Source organism: Miniopterus schreibersii, assembly GCF_964146895.1.
Source record: "Miniopterus schreibersii genome assembly, chromosome: 3".
Taxonomy (NCBI): Eukaryota; Metazoa; Chordata; class Mammalia; order Chiroptera; family Miniopteridae; genus Miniopterus; species Miniopterus schreibersii.
In genome coordinates, this window is record NC_138103.1 from 8,949,882 (window position 1) to 8,964,079 (window position 14,198).

Consider the following 14,198-nt stretch of genomic DNA (forward strand, 5'->3'; position numbering starts at 1 on the left):
TGGCTCCTATTCTGTGCTGAGGGGACACAACTACACTTTTTTGTCAAAAACATCATCCTAACATAGATATTTGTCTGCAACCTGCAGACAAATGCTCTTTTCACTCAACCTTGCCTTCTGTGCATCTCTTCTGGCCAGTTTACCCAACTGTCTCATTTTCAGCAATGTATTGGTTATTGCTACATTTTTGTTAATTTCCTTTGTCAATTTTTCTCTTAAACCACTTGTCTTTTTCTTATTTATATGCGGGAGCTCTTCCCTTATGAAAAGCCTAAACCATTGGCTGAGGTGTGTTCCTTCAGCCTTGCCTTCAAAGGACTCAGGGGGCAGGCAGACTGGAGCAAGATGCAGAAGGGGGGTTGTCCCAGGGCCGAGGAATGAAATGGGAACTTCTAAGCCCCCAGGGCCTTGTCCTTTTTGTTCTTCAGAGCCAGAGCCAGGGTTGGGCCTGAGGCAGTGGACAGAATCAGGAAAAGCACGAATAGTAGTAGGAAGGGAAGGGGAATGAAGTGGGGGAAGGGTCCAGGAGGACCAAAATGAGAAGAGCAGGAACAGAGGGCAGAGCCCGAGGGAGCGTTGCTGAGGCTTGTCTGAGCTGCTTTCTTCTATCCAGGTCAGCTTATCCATCAATTCCTCCTGGGTACCCAGGGCAAGTCTTGAGTGAAGGTCCTAGGGGAGGGATGGGGGCAGAGGGGTGGGCTAAGGGAAGCCCAATCAACCTACTGCCAAAGCTAACTCTTCCTCCAGGCTCCCGAGAAAGGGCATAGCAACAATTTCTCACTCCCTTTTCTCTTCACCCAGTTCTGATGTTTAACCTCATCAGTAATTCCCTCCCACCAACTAGACCAAGGGACCATCACTTGTCACCAGTAAGGGGACTGCACCAGCTGGAATTCCTGCCCCTTCTCCAGAAGTCCTTCCCTTTCCCCATCCTGCAGGGTCTGGCCAGCTTCTTCACACCCACAGCCCCCCCCCCATTCTGCAGCCACAGAAGCCCTCTCCCCCCCCCAGGCCCCTACAAGCCAAGTGGGGGGCTCCTCCTCCATCCTAGTCCACCTAATACTTACTCATCCTCCAGTCTCACCTCCTCAGGGAAGCCCACCATGATCCTCAGACTAACCCTAATATTCTTGAATGCCTCATCCGCTCCCTTCATGCTTCCTCAAGGGCCTTTAATGAGGTTGGAGACTAGATGTGCTTGTGTGATGATTTGATGACAGTCTGTGTCTCTAACTAGGCTGAAAGCTCAGCTCTTGTTAAGCAGCTGCTTTATTTATCAATTCAACCACTATTTACCTAGGGAGTCTTGGGTTGGGCACAATTTGGGGGATGGGAGTGGCGGTGCTGTCATTGTGAACCAGGACCATTTGGTCAGTCAGAGGGAGACAGCCATTCACACAGTCACACAGGGATCCTGAAGAGGAGAGGCCCAGGATGGGGCTTCAGGGCCACTCCCTGGGAGAAGACACTTCAGCCCCTGCTTCCCACCCCGGCCATGTGAATCATGTTTCTCAGTATTTGTTTCTCCCCCACTGGTGGTCAGTGACACTCAATGATTGTTTGTGGGGGAAACGGGGGGCTGGGGGGGTGGAAGAATCAAGGTTGAAAGGGAGCAAGAGGGGTTCCAGGTAGGAATTCTTGGCATGTGAGCAGCGATCTCCTTGTACAGGCATCTACCTCTCTCTGTCCGGGACTAGGCAGGCCTTCCTTCCCGCACTCAATAGCCCATTCATTCATTGATTCTGCCAAAGTTAAATATGCCCAGCGTGTAACAAGCCTAAGTCCAGGCGGGTCCTCAGGTGAGAGCAACCTGGGGCTAGGGAAGCTCGGGGACCCTAAAGGGTGTCATGAGCTCGTGCAGTGAAGCGCCAGCATCGACCCGCCTCTACAGTCCGGCCCCCGCCGGCTGTGGGGCGAGGGCACCGCTTCCTGGGGAGCTGGGTGCAGCGGTAGAGAAGCAGCCGCATCCTGGGAGGGAGAAATGTCCTGACCCCGGGAGGCTGGGCGCCTCCACCAGCTAGGAGCCAAGGCCCCGCCGCTCTCGCCGCGAGGGCCGTGCGCGGGGCGCCCCCTGCCGTGCCGGCCGAGCAGCGCAACCCCGGCCCGGAGCCAGCCAATGAGCGCGGCCCGGGCGGGCGTGCCCCTCGCGCGCGGGGCATAAAAGTTCCGCACACACCTCGCTCGCCATCCTTCTGGTCCTTACACAGACTCAGAAAGAAGCAACCATGGTGCTGTCTCCCGCCGACAAATCCAACATCAAGGCCGCCTGGGACAAGGTCGGCGGCAACGCTGGCGATTATGGCGCTGAGGCCCTGGAGCGGTGAGGACCTCCTTTCCCCTGCTTCGACCCGGGAGGGGGGCTCAACACCCACCCGCCCGCCTGCCAGCCACGCCTCGGGGGCTCCCCCCTGGCTGTCGCCCACATCCCCAAGATCTCAGGGCCCAGGCCGCGGACCTGCCCGAAGAGGCAGCCAGTGCTTGCAGCGCAATCCAAGGCTCATGACCCTGCCCTGGGCCCCCACCCCCGCCTTCAACCCCTCCTCTCACCCTCTTCTCCTCGCAGGATGTTCCTGAGCTTCCCCACCACCAAGACCTACTTCCCCCACTTCGACCTGTCCCACGGCTCTGCCCAGGTCAAGGGTCATGGCAAGAAGGTGGGTGACGCCCTGGCTACCGCTGTGGCCCAGGTGGACGACCTGCCTACTGCTCTGTCTGCCCTGAGCGACCTGCACGCCTACAAGCTGCGTGTGGACCCTGTCAACTTCAAGGTGAGCACGGGGGCTGGACCCGCAGAGCTCTGGGCACAGGACGCCTGTGGGTTCCAGAAGGTGGCGCCCTAATGCCCCCTAATCCCGCCTCTGTTCACAGCTCCTGAGCCACTGCCTGCTGGTGACTCTGGCCAGCCACCACCCCTCTGATTTCACCCCTGCCATCCATGCCTCCCTGGACAAGTTCCTGGCCTCCGTGAGCACTGTGCTGACCTCCAAATACCGTTAAGCTGGAGCCGCGCCTATCCCTACCCTGGGCTGGGGCCCCTTTGTGCTCTGGGCACCCTCACTTCCTGATCTTTCAATAAAGTCTGAGTGGGCTGCAACCTGTATGGCCTCTGTTCTCTGTGCCTCTGAAGGTGCCAGGGGGGAGGGTGGTTCTCCTTGTTTTGGACCAGGGGCCTCTCCATAGCTGAGGAAGAGAGGGAAGGAGATAAAATGGCAGAGGAGGGAGTGGAACCAGCCCTGGTCACTGCCTGGGATCCACTAGGCAACCCTCCACTCACTCTGGGTGTTTTGCTGCATACATTCCCCGTCTTGCATTTCGTTGTCAAGCTTCTCTATTGAACAGGAGTTTGCTCAATTCGTTTTCCATGTTTGTTTTCTGTGGCATTTACATTCAGAGTTGGAGGGCCTCCAGCCTAGGACCTCAGAGTTCGCCCATGGCTCCTCCCAGAGTTGGACAATAGGGAAGCCATGTGGGTCACGCTCTTTCAGAGTCTAACTGAATGCTCCCCTCTCCATCAAGTGCCTCCCAAATACACTCACAGTCTAGATGAAATTGGATTTGAGCAGTGCAACTGCAGATGCCAGGCAATTTCCTGGAGGCCTCCTTTTCTCCTGGGTCTAACTCAAGGATGCTCACTCTGTAGGTACTGACGTCCTGGAGCCATCAAAGGTCTGGAGGCCCCGTTTTGGGGCCCAGCTGGGCATCCACCGCAGGCTTGCACCTCTGATTCCCCCTAGTGCTGCAGGGGAGAGGAGAGCTAGGGCCAAGGACTCTGTACTCCGATGTGCTTCCCACAGAGCTGGACCCTAGTGCTGCAGCCTCAGAGTGAGGCCTTGAGGTGGCTGGTACTGGCTGCTGTCCAGCCCCAAGCTCCCAACTAAGAGCAGTGTCCTTTCTTCCCCAGGTTCAAGAGCATTTCTTGAAAAATGAGACAGCAGGTCCCCTGCCTCAGTTTGTGATGCTTTTAGCACGGCTGGTGACTGTCTGAGCTCTCAGTAAGAGGCAGTCTTCCTTATTATTGGAAAAAGTGAGGGAGCAACTCAAATGTCCATCAGCTGATAAATAGACCAACAAAAGGTGGTCTATCCGTACAATAGAATGTTGTTCCTTCATAAAAAGCAATGGAGTATTGATACATAATACAAGGTGGTAAACCTTGAAAATGTGCTAAGTGAAAGAAGCCAGCCACAAAAGACCGTCTACTGCATGATTCTATTTATTTGAAATATCCAGAACAGGCAAGTTCACAGAGACAGAGTGAAGACTGGTGGTTGCCAGGGGTGGGAGCAGGAGGGCTATGGAATGACTGCTAATGGACACAGAGTTTCTGTGTCCATTTGGGGTGATGAGAAAGTTCTGGAACTGGATAGTGGTGATGATTGCACAACAGTGTGACTGTAATTAAGGGCACCAAATTGTACACTTTAAAATGACTAAGATGGCAAATTTTGTGTTATGTGAATTTTACCATCACCACTGCCACAACAAAAAGAGTGGTGCCTGGCACAGAATGAGTGCCGCGTAGGTATTAGCTACTATTATTACGATACATCCTAGGCACTCAATAAATGTTCACTGTCCTGAAAGGAACATCTGCTATAAGCGAAGCACTTAACATTTCTTACTCATTTAATTTTCACAACCACCTTGGGAAGAATAAATTTTATACAAAAAATAAGAAAACAGACTACTCAGGGAGGTGTCATAATAGACTTGGGAGGGAGGTAGAATAAACTGATCAGCAATGACAAAATCCACGCTAAAGTTTTGTGTTACTTAATAATCATACATATTAAATATTAGTTTCCATATAGCAAATATTACAAAAATGGGGACCTCAGGGTCCAGGGCGATTGGGAAGGCGCCAGGTCAGAGCAGATGGAGATTGGCAGCTTCGGGATCCCTCGGGACTAAATTCAGCGGCCTGGCGCCCCCTAGAGGCCGTGGGGACCTGCTGGCGGGTTGGTGCAGGCGCAGCCCCGGGCGCTAAGCTCGCTCCGGGCCGGGCTCCAAGATGGTGCTGTCGGCGGCGGACAAGGCGGCCGTGCGCGCTCTGTGGAGAAAGCTGGGTAACAACGTCGCCATCTACACTACGGAGGCCCTGGAGAGGTGCGGACAGGCCCTAGCGGCCTCTGGGCTCACTCGCCTTCCTGCTCGCTGCGGGGATGCCCCCGCACCCCGGGGGCGCACCTCACTCGCCCTTCCTCCCAAAGGACCTTCCTGGCCTTCCCCTCCACCAAGACCTACTTCCTCCACTTGGACCTGAGCCCCGGCTCCACCCAGATCAAAGCCCATGGCCAGAAGGTGGCCGACGCGCTGACCCTGGCCGTGGGCCACATGGACGACCTGCCCAGCGCCCTGTCGGCTCTGAGCGACCTGCATGCGCACAAGCTCCAAGTGAACCCCGTCAACTTCAAGGTGAGCATGCGGCCCGGTGGGGGCTGGACCCTCTCACCAGGGGAGGGGGAGTTCCCACAAGGGGAGGATGTGGGGGGACGGATGGACCTCGGTGGGGACCACTCCGTCCCTCCGCAGCTCCTGGGCCACTGCCTGCTGGTGACCCTCGCCCGCCACTACCCCGGAGACTTCAGCCCCGCCCTGCAGGCCTCGCTGGACAAGTTTCTGAGCCACGTGACTTTGGCCCTGGCCTCCAACTATCACTAAACTAGGGGCGGGCAGTCGCGGGACACCCCTGCCTTCCTTTCCTGAGACGTTCCAGTGTTAAGAGTAAAGGCCACGAAAGAAAGCCTCAGCCTGCGTGCGTGCATGTGTTCCCTGGGTGGGCGCCCTGAGGCGTTTGGTACCCTGGGTCCCAAGGGGCATATTGTAAACCTCGACCCACCATGCCCTTGGCTGCAGCCACTTGGAGACGCAGGCCAGAGGCTTCAGCCCATCGGGAGCGGGGTGGTCTGTCGGGGGTCTTGGGCTTGCCCTAGTTTATGAGACCTGGTCCCTCCTCAGAGCGCCTCGCTTTGGGGGACTCCACGCAAATCTAGTTAGAGCGGGACCAGGTCCCTCATCCACCTAGAACTGGGGCGGTATCAGGGCTGCGGGACACAGCCCCTGAGAAAGTTAGGGAATGGCGCCCCCTGCCGGTGAGGAGAGGACTTACTCAGAGACGAACCTGCAAAACGGTACACAGCGGCTCTAGAAGGGTATTGAGGACTTTAGGGATCCAGGCGGCTTGGGGTGAAGCCAGACTCCACCTGGTGGAAGGAGGTTCGTCCTGCCCAGTACAGAGTCACGTAGCAAAGTGGGCCAGGGAGGCGGCCCAGAGTCCTGCCCACACCCACACTTCTAAGCAGACATGTCAGACTGCTTTCTTTTAAAATTGTTTCCTCATTAAATCAATCACGGTCATTGCAGAAACTTCAGAAAATGCAGTTACTCCACTTCCTGTGCCTTCTTATGTAACCTAGTGGGTCCAGCACATCCATTATTCTTTCAATTCCTATTTGACACATGGGGAAACTGTGTGTGAACAAATGGGAGGACATAGGAGTCAGGTACAAGAACATGCCTGTGACACACACACACACATAGACAAACCACACACAAACAGATCCAAACACACACACTGGCAGAAAAAGCCCCAATCAGAAATGTAACAAGGTAACATTTAATATACAGCCTTCCAGGTAGTTCTAGAGACATTTAGAGATATTTTTCTTAAGAAATAATATCCTCGCCCTAGTTGGTTTGGGTCAGGAGTTAGAGCATGGGCCGCAGACCAAAGGGTGGTGGGTTTGATTTCTGAATGTCAAGGGCATGTACCTTGGTTGCAGGCTCAACCCCAGTCCCTAGTCCAGGCTCATGAGGGAGGCAACCAATCAATGTGCTTCTCTTACATTGATGTTTCTCTCTCTCCCTCCACCTCCTCCCTCTCTTCCACTCCCTCTAAAAATCAATGGAAAAATACCCTCAGGTGAGGATTAAAAAAAAAAAAAAAAAAGAGCCCAGCCAGTGTGGCTCAGCAGTTGAGCATCGAACCCATGATCCAGGAGATCCAGGTTAGAATTCCAGTCAGGGCACATGCCCGGGTTGCAGGCTCCATCCCCAGCAGGGGGCGTGCAGGAGGCAACCAATAGATGACTCTCTCATCATTGATGTTTCTACCTTTCTCTCCCTCTCCTTTCCTCTCTGAAATCAATAAAAATATATTTTAAAAAAACAATATCCTTAAAGGGACATTGGGAAAAGTGGGCACATTGGACTATATAAAGGGAAAAATACTCTGTATGGAGAGAGAAAAATATAAACAAAGTTAAAAAAGAAACTGGAAGAAAAATATTTGCCACAAACAGCAGGCAAAGGGTTATCATCACTACACCTCCAAATTCTTTCTCACCCTCCTCTTCTGCCTTTTTTAAAAAATATGTCTTTATTGACTTCAGAGAGGAAGGAGGAGAGACAGAATCATCAATGAGAGTCATTGATCGGCGGCCTCCTGCATGCCCCCTGCTGGGGATTGAGCCTGCAACCCGGGCATGTGCCCTGACCAGCACTTGAACTCAGGACCTCTTAGTTCGCGGGTCGATGCTCAACCACTAAGCAACACCAGCCAGACACACCTTTTTCTTTTTAAAGCCAGTCAACCCAAGAGAAAAATAAGTCAAAGGAATTATAGGAACTCACAGTGTACCAATGGCCAAGACATTTGCAATGATACACAAAGCCATGCAAATTAAAATGCTCATTAACGATGAGATACCTGTCTTGAAAAAGTCTTTAAAAAGCAAAGTCCAATACACTTCTGGTGGAACTGTAACTTAACATATAACTTTTAAATACTATATAACTTCAATTCAGTTGTATACAGTTGTGGGCCTGCAAATGTTTAGTAACTGGCACTCTAGAAAAAGGGGAAGAGGGCTGACTTGTAGCATTTGCCAATTTCCATGATGTAAATATTGCCATCGTGATTGATTTCAGGCTATCAATATGCTATCACTGAATGGGAAATTAGGAAGAGATGCATAGTAGCTGCTATTGTGTTGTATTTCTATTGTCCAGATACAAGAGATGTGAACAGGTAACAGTAAAACGTAGTAACATAATTAGAAAGCAATGAATTTTCAGTATTTATTAGCTTTGTTTTTAACATGACCTATTTATTTGTAAATTAACATAATTTAATTTTTAATAGTGGTTGTTTAACAATCAGCTCTCAGAATTCCTGAAAATTTAACATGAGACCATCTAAGCAGCCTCTAGCACACCACTGGTCGTATCCTTTACATCCAAAACATGCAAATTCTCTAACCCTGCAATCCTGCTTCTGGGAATTTATCCTACAGAAAATAGTGGCACACATATACAAAGATGTTATGTATAGTGATGTTCTTTGCAGAACTGATTATTAGAGCAAAGAAATAATAAGAGAGACGTTAAGTAAATTACAGTAGAATCACAAGACCACTAAATAGCCATGTCAGAGAATGCAGTCAGCCTTTGGGCATAGACACGAACAATGCCAAACATTCACGTAACAGCATGCTGCAGGTCAATGTGTAGAGTATAAATCAAATTTTTTTAAAAAGATGTTTTTATTGACTTCAGAGAGGGAGGGAGAGGGAGAAAGAGAAACACCAATGATGAGAGTCATTGATCAGCTGCCTCCTGCACAACCCCTGCTGGGGATGGAGCCCGCAACCAGGGCATGTGCCCTGACCGGGAATCAAACTGCAATATCCTGAATCTTAGGTCAATGCTTAACCGCTAAGCCAAGCTGGCCAGGCAAATCAATTTTTATATTTATATAATCACAAGAAAACTTGAAAACAATACACACTAAATGTTTTTGTTTTTTTAAAATATATCTTTATTGATTTCAGAGAGAGAGGGGGAAGGAGAGAGAGAGAGAAACATCAATGATGAGAGAGTCATTGATCGGCTGCAGCCTGCAACCCGGGCATGTGCCCTGACCGGAAATTGAACCCTGATCGCCTGGATCCTAGGTCGATGCTCAACCGCTGAGCCACACCCGGCCGGGCCACACTAAATGTTGTAAGCAATTTTCCACCAGCACGGGACTAAAGGGACAGAGATGGCAATTGTCAACAAACTTTATATAATCACAGAAAAGGAAAGTGGTTGGGAATAAGTGATTTTTCATTTGTTCGTATCTTTTTCATTTTTATGAATTTGCAGAAAACCTTGCCCTGAATATTTGTAGCTAAAACACTACACACAAACATACAAACAGAACTGTTTCCTTGGGGGCTTTTTATAGAAGTGGAATTTCTGGGGTAATGGTGTGTTCCCATTGCTATGGCCTTTTTATATTACTACCCAAAGAGCCTTCCTTAAAGTTTCATCAGCAGGAGGCGAGTGCCTGCACCCCCTCCACTATTCTCCATGGTTGGTAGCTTCCATTTATTTGATTACTTGCAAAGGTAAATATTGTTGGCTTTATCTCTACTCCTCTGTGTGAATTGTTCATTTGTGTCCTCTGCCCATTTCCTCCTGTGGTGTTGTCAGATTAACCCTTTAATAGACCTGTAGAAGACTGTCAATCCATTTTATACATTGAAATTACTGTCCATTTTTGGTCTTTATTTTGCGGGGGGAGGACCCTTCCTCCAGACATACCCAGCTCTTCCTTCAGGCCTCTGGGCCCTATCAACTGCTCCAAGACTTTGCCTCATCTGAGCTGCCATTTCTGACCTGGGAAAAGAGGCTACAGTTTCATTTATGGACAACTAAAAATGCTGGATAAAATGGTTTAAATCTTAAAAGCATCAAAGAGCAAATGAGATATAAGGTATTTTCAGGCCAAAAACCAAGTAAAGGTGAGAACACAGAGAGATCGTGATCACAGCACTGAAACTACATGGGCCCTGATATTTTTGCCAAACTTTAGCAAACTTGAGCTGGGATTTTTTTCATGGGCTCATGGGTTAAAGGGGCCAATGTAAGGTGATGTGACTCTTGCCCATAAAGCTGGGGCCTCCCAAAGCAGTGGACTACACCCACTAGACAATTCCCGATTTCCCCCAAACTTGGGGGCTGGAAAAACAAAACAGAAAATAAAACCACCCTGGTGTTCAGCAGAAAAGAGAAAATAACTGACTGATAACTTGAAACCACATGCTGACAATGTGACTTTGTAGCCCCAGTTCGTATCACCTGAGTGATCCCCCCCCAAATTTCTCAGGCTATGGATTTCATTTAAAATGATCCTTTGCCTGGCCAGCATGGCTCAGTGTTTGAGCATTGACCCATGAACCAGGTCACAGTTTGATTCCTGGTCAGGGCACATGCCCAGGCTGTGGCTCGATCCCCAGTAGGGGATGTGCAGGAGGCAGCCAATCAATGACTCTCTCTCATTACTGATGTTTCTCTCCCTTCCTCTCTCTGAAATCAATAAAAACATTAAAAAATCATTTTTAAAAAAATGGCCCTTGCCCTAGCCAATGTGGCTCAGCGGTTGGAACATAAGCCCTTGAACTGAAGGGTCCTGGCTTCGATTCTGGCCAAGGGCAGGTGCCTCGGTTGCAGGCTCGATCCCCGGCCCCAGTCAGGGTGGGTGCAGGAGGCAACCAGTCAATGTGTCTCTCTCACATCGATGTTTCTCTCCCTTCCACTCTCTGAAAATCAATGGAAAAAATATCCTTCGGTAAGGATTAAAATAAATGAAAATAAATATAATTATGCTGGACTTCCCTCATAGATCCCAGGCACCTGGCAGAGGGAAAGAAATCCTCCCTCAACAAAGGCACTTTATTATAGGCCACAAAGGGCAACGAGCAGCAAACTCACTGAGCACATGGAAATAAGGCATCACATATGAAAGCCAGCAGACACACAGATCAGCAGAACAGAGCCACAAAAGTGTCAGGCACTGAAGGTGTCAGATTCAATTATAAGTATGCTTATTATGTTTACAAAATTAGAGATGAGGTTTTAAATAACTACAGGGAGCCATAAAATATAAAAAGTGACATAACACATGTGAAAAAAGAACTTTTAGAAATACACAGTCACCAAAAATTAAAGTTCAATGGATAAGTTTCACAGTCATAGAATTAGCAAACTTAAAAATAGGTCAGAATAAATTATCCAGACTGCAGCCCCTGCCCATCCTTCAATTTTGTGTCCCTGGTGCCTTACTTGCCTCACTCAATCCTAACTCCATGAAAGCACGTACTTGAGGCAGAAAGTGGTCCTAGGAAGACGACTGAGGTGTAAGAAGGAATGAACTAAGTGGTAAATGCAGTGTGTAAGGTAATGTTGTCTATGGGGTTAAAAAGAAAAGAAAAAACCGCTCCCCTCTGGCTTTGTCAGTGAGCTGTGGACCGCCAGGTGGAGGCCTCCTGCTGACAGCAGGAAGGTAGCTGAATGCTGCCAACCACCAGGTGAGCTGGAAGGATCCTTCTCCAGAACAGCTCGGATGAGCCCCAGGTTGCAGCCTGTGAGAACCCCGGCGAGACTTGATTCCTGATTCTCACAAACTGTGAGATAATAAATGGGTGTTGTTTTAAGCAGTTCATTTTGTGGTGATTTTCACAAAACAGGACAGTGATGGCCTCTGGGACAGAGGGGTTGTGATGGGGAAGGACAGGGGCTTCTCAGAAGCTAACAATGTTCTATTTCCTGACCCACGTGGCCATGCAGGGTTTGCTTTTAAAGAATATTAAACTGTTTTGTGCTCTCTTCAGTAGGGGGAGGCTGGGCCTGACTCGGGGGCCAACTGGCCTTAAGTCCCAGGCATGCTGGACCTTGGGCGGGAGAGGATGGGGGTGTCCCAAAAGAGAGACTTGTGGCCTCATAAGGCCCAGGAGCCTGACAGTGTGGCTCAGTGGTTGAGCATCAACACATGCACCAAGAGGTCACCGGTTTGATTCCCGGTCAGGGCACGTGCCCAGATTTCGAGCTGGATCCTGGGTGGGGTGTGCAGGGGGCAGGTGATTGATGTTCCTCTCTCATCGATGTTTCCATCTTCCTCTCCCTCTCCCTCTGAAAAAAAAAAAGGCCCAGGAAAATATAATACTGTGTTGTATTATACAGTATTATACTGTATACTGTATTCTATACTTGAAAGTTGCTGACAGTTGAGCTTAAAAGTTCTCATCACAAAAAAAAATTGTGTGACTATATGTGGTAATGGATGTTAACTAGGCTTATGTGATCATTTAGCAACTTACAAGTGTCAGTCATTATGTTGTATACCTAATATAGTTATTTGTCAATTACATCTCAAAAACAAAAGGTGGCCTGGTCTTGGTGGGGGAAATCCCCTTACCACTGCTCCCCTCCTGGACTGTGAGACTGGCACAGCACGGGTGCCCCTTGCACAATCTCCTTGGGAGGGTTAGCTCCACAGGTGCTCAGTGTGGAAGTCAGGCAGGTGGGTGACATGGGCAAAAGGACCAAAGGCAGGAGGGGAGCTGACAGGTGCAGGAGCTCCAAGAAAGGAAAGAGGGAAGAGCAGGAGCAAGGGAAGGGAAAGCATTACAGAATGGTCGGTGCCCAGACCTTCCCTGGAGGCTCCAGGATACCCCAGGGGAAGGAGGGCTGCCTCTGGCTGGCACTCCTGAGGGGATGGTCAATCCTTCTTCTTGGGCTGGGCCAGGGACCATGGGCCATGGTCCCTGAGCAGCCTTCAGCTATCACTGGCGATCCTGTTCCCAGGTTAAGCACTTGTGGGGATGTGGGTGAAGTAGAGGAAGGGTTGTCTGAGGGGCTGGTGTAGGGACCTAAGATATGCCATTCAGGACTTGAAGCTGGGACCCTCTCTCCTGCTGACCCCACTCGAGCTCTTGGTGTCCTTCGGACCAGCAGCATCAGAAACCCACTAATACAGGTTACAGGGAGGATGAACCTTGCAAACACTATGTTCAGTAAGAGAAGCTCATCACAGGGCACTTATTGTGTGCTTCCACTTACATGTAAAAGGTCCAGAACAGGCAAATCCATGGAGACAGAAAGTAGGTTAAATGGTTGTGTAGAGCTGGGGGCAGGGCAAAAGGGGAATGACTGCTAATGGGTACAGGGTTTCCTTCTGGGGTGACAAAAGTATTCTAAAATTACATAAACTAGATGGCATTATGAATATACTAAAAACCACTAAATTGTACACTTTAAAGTAATTAAAATGTTGAATTTTAAACAATTTTAAAAATGTGAGAGAGAGGGAGGGAATCATCGATGTGAAACATCGATAGGCTGCCTCCCACATGTGGCCGACCAGAGATTGAACCCACAACCTGGGTATGTGCCCTGACCGGGAATTGAACCCACAACCTTTGGGTATATGGGAGGATGCTCCAACTGAGCCACACTGGCCAGAGCAGAATACTGAATTTTATGTTATCTCAAAAAAATCAAAAGTATATGTTCTTAGGCCCCTCGTCTTAGGCCTGTCTTAACAAGTCCTCTAGGTAATTCTGACACTATCAAGTCCGATAACCATTCAACTGACCCCATCTCCACAGATCCCACACCCCATTGTAGATACCATTCTCTTCCTGGGTGAGCTATTTACCGTGCATATCCCTTCCCCAACTTGCCAGAATCAAGGCAAGGAACCACCTCTTCCAGGAAGCACTCCCGGCTCCTGACACAACCAAGCGTACTCAGCTACTGAGCAGCCCTGCTATGCTAGAGAGTGTACCTACATATCCACATGATGCAATGAGGGCCCCGGGCCTGCCAGTGAAGCCCTGGGTGGGTGTTCTCCAAGGCTAGGCTCTGCTTGGATCCTCTGCACTCCCATGTAGGCTGCAGGGCCAAGAGTTTCTCCAGCCCTCCCTTCCCCAGATTGTAGCCCTGGGCCTGACCAGAGATCCCCAGGGTGAGTAGGGAGAGCAGCCCCAGAAGCCCTGCCTACTCTGGTCCAGGGTCCCTTCCTCAGGACAGCCTGGGCCTCTCTGCAGAGTTAGGAGACCCACAAACCACAGTAGGTGATTATCACCATGTCCTCCTCCATTGGCCAGAAGCGAGGTATGAGTGGGGAGTCCCCAAGAACAGTTAACTGGGGTAAGCCTAAGGGGCCTGGAATCTACCATGACCTTGGAGGATCTGTACCTATTGGCTGTGCTCACTCCTCTCCTCAGGAACTGCAATGGCCTGTACTACAATGGCCCTGACTGCGTATACTCCTAGAAGGGGACAGATTGCACCAGGGGAGCCCAGAGCAAGACCATGAGCCACATTATGGTGCTGGTAGCCACAAGATCCAGACCCGATGCCCATGTGCT

The 14,198-nt window shown here is 50.0% G+C and overlaps 3 protein-coding genes across 3 annotated transcripts in view; 2 read left to right on the forward strand and 1 right to left on the reverse strand.

The window, feature by feature from the left end:
• Positions 1–1,943: 1,943 nt before the first annotated feature.
• Positions 1,944–3,098, forward strand: LOC308555353 (hemoglobin subunit alpha). Its single transcript, XM_081133550.1, has 3 exons — positions 1,944–2,320; positions 2,564–2,768; positions 2,869–3,098. Exons 1-3 carry the CDS (start codon positions 2,226–2,228, stop codon positions 2,995–2,997), a joined length of 429 nt encoding a protein of 142 aa, XP_080989676.1. The 5' UTR covers positions 1,944–2,225; the 3' UTR covers positions 2,998–3,098.
• Positions 3,099–4,923: 1,825 nt separating this feature from the next.
• HBQ1 (hemoglobin subunit theta 1) lies at positions 4,924–5,748 on the forward strand. The gene is made up of 3 exons (XM_081133552.1): positions 4,924–5,106; positions 5,211–5,415; positions 5,533–5,748. Exons 1-3 carry the CDS (start codon positions 5,012–5,014, stop codon positions 5,659–5,661), a joined length of 429 nt encoding a protein of 142 aa, XP_080989678.1. The 5' UTR covers positions 4,924–5,011; the 3' UTR covers positions 5,662–5,748.
• Positions 5,749–11,839: 6,091 nt separating this feature from the next.
• Positions 11,840–14,198, reverse strand: part of LUC7L (LUC7 like) — a 34,777-nt gene continuing 32,418 nt past the window's right edge. Inside the window, exon 10 of the mRNA XM_081133544.1 lies at positions 11,840–11,955. Within this exon, the coding sequence (XP_080989670.1) occupies positions 11,922–11,955 (34 nt within the window). The 3' untranslated portion in view covers positions 11,840–11,921. The remainder of the gene's footprint in view (positions 11,956–14,198) is intronic.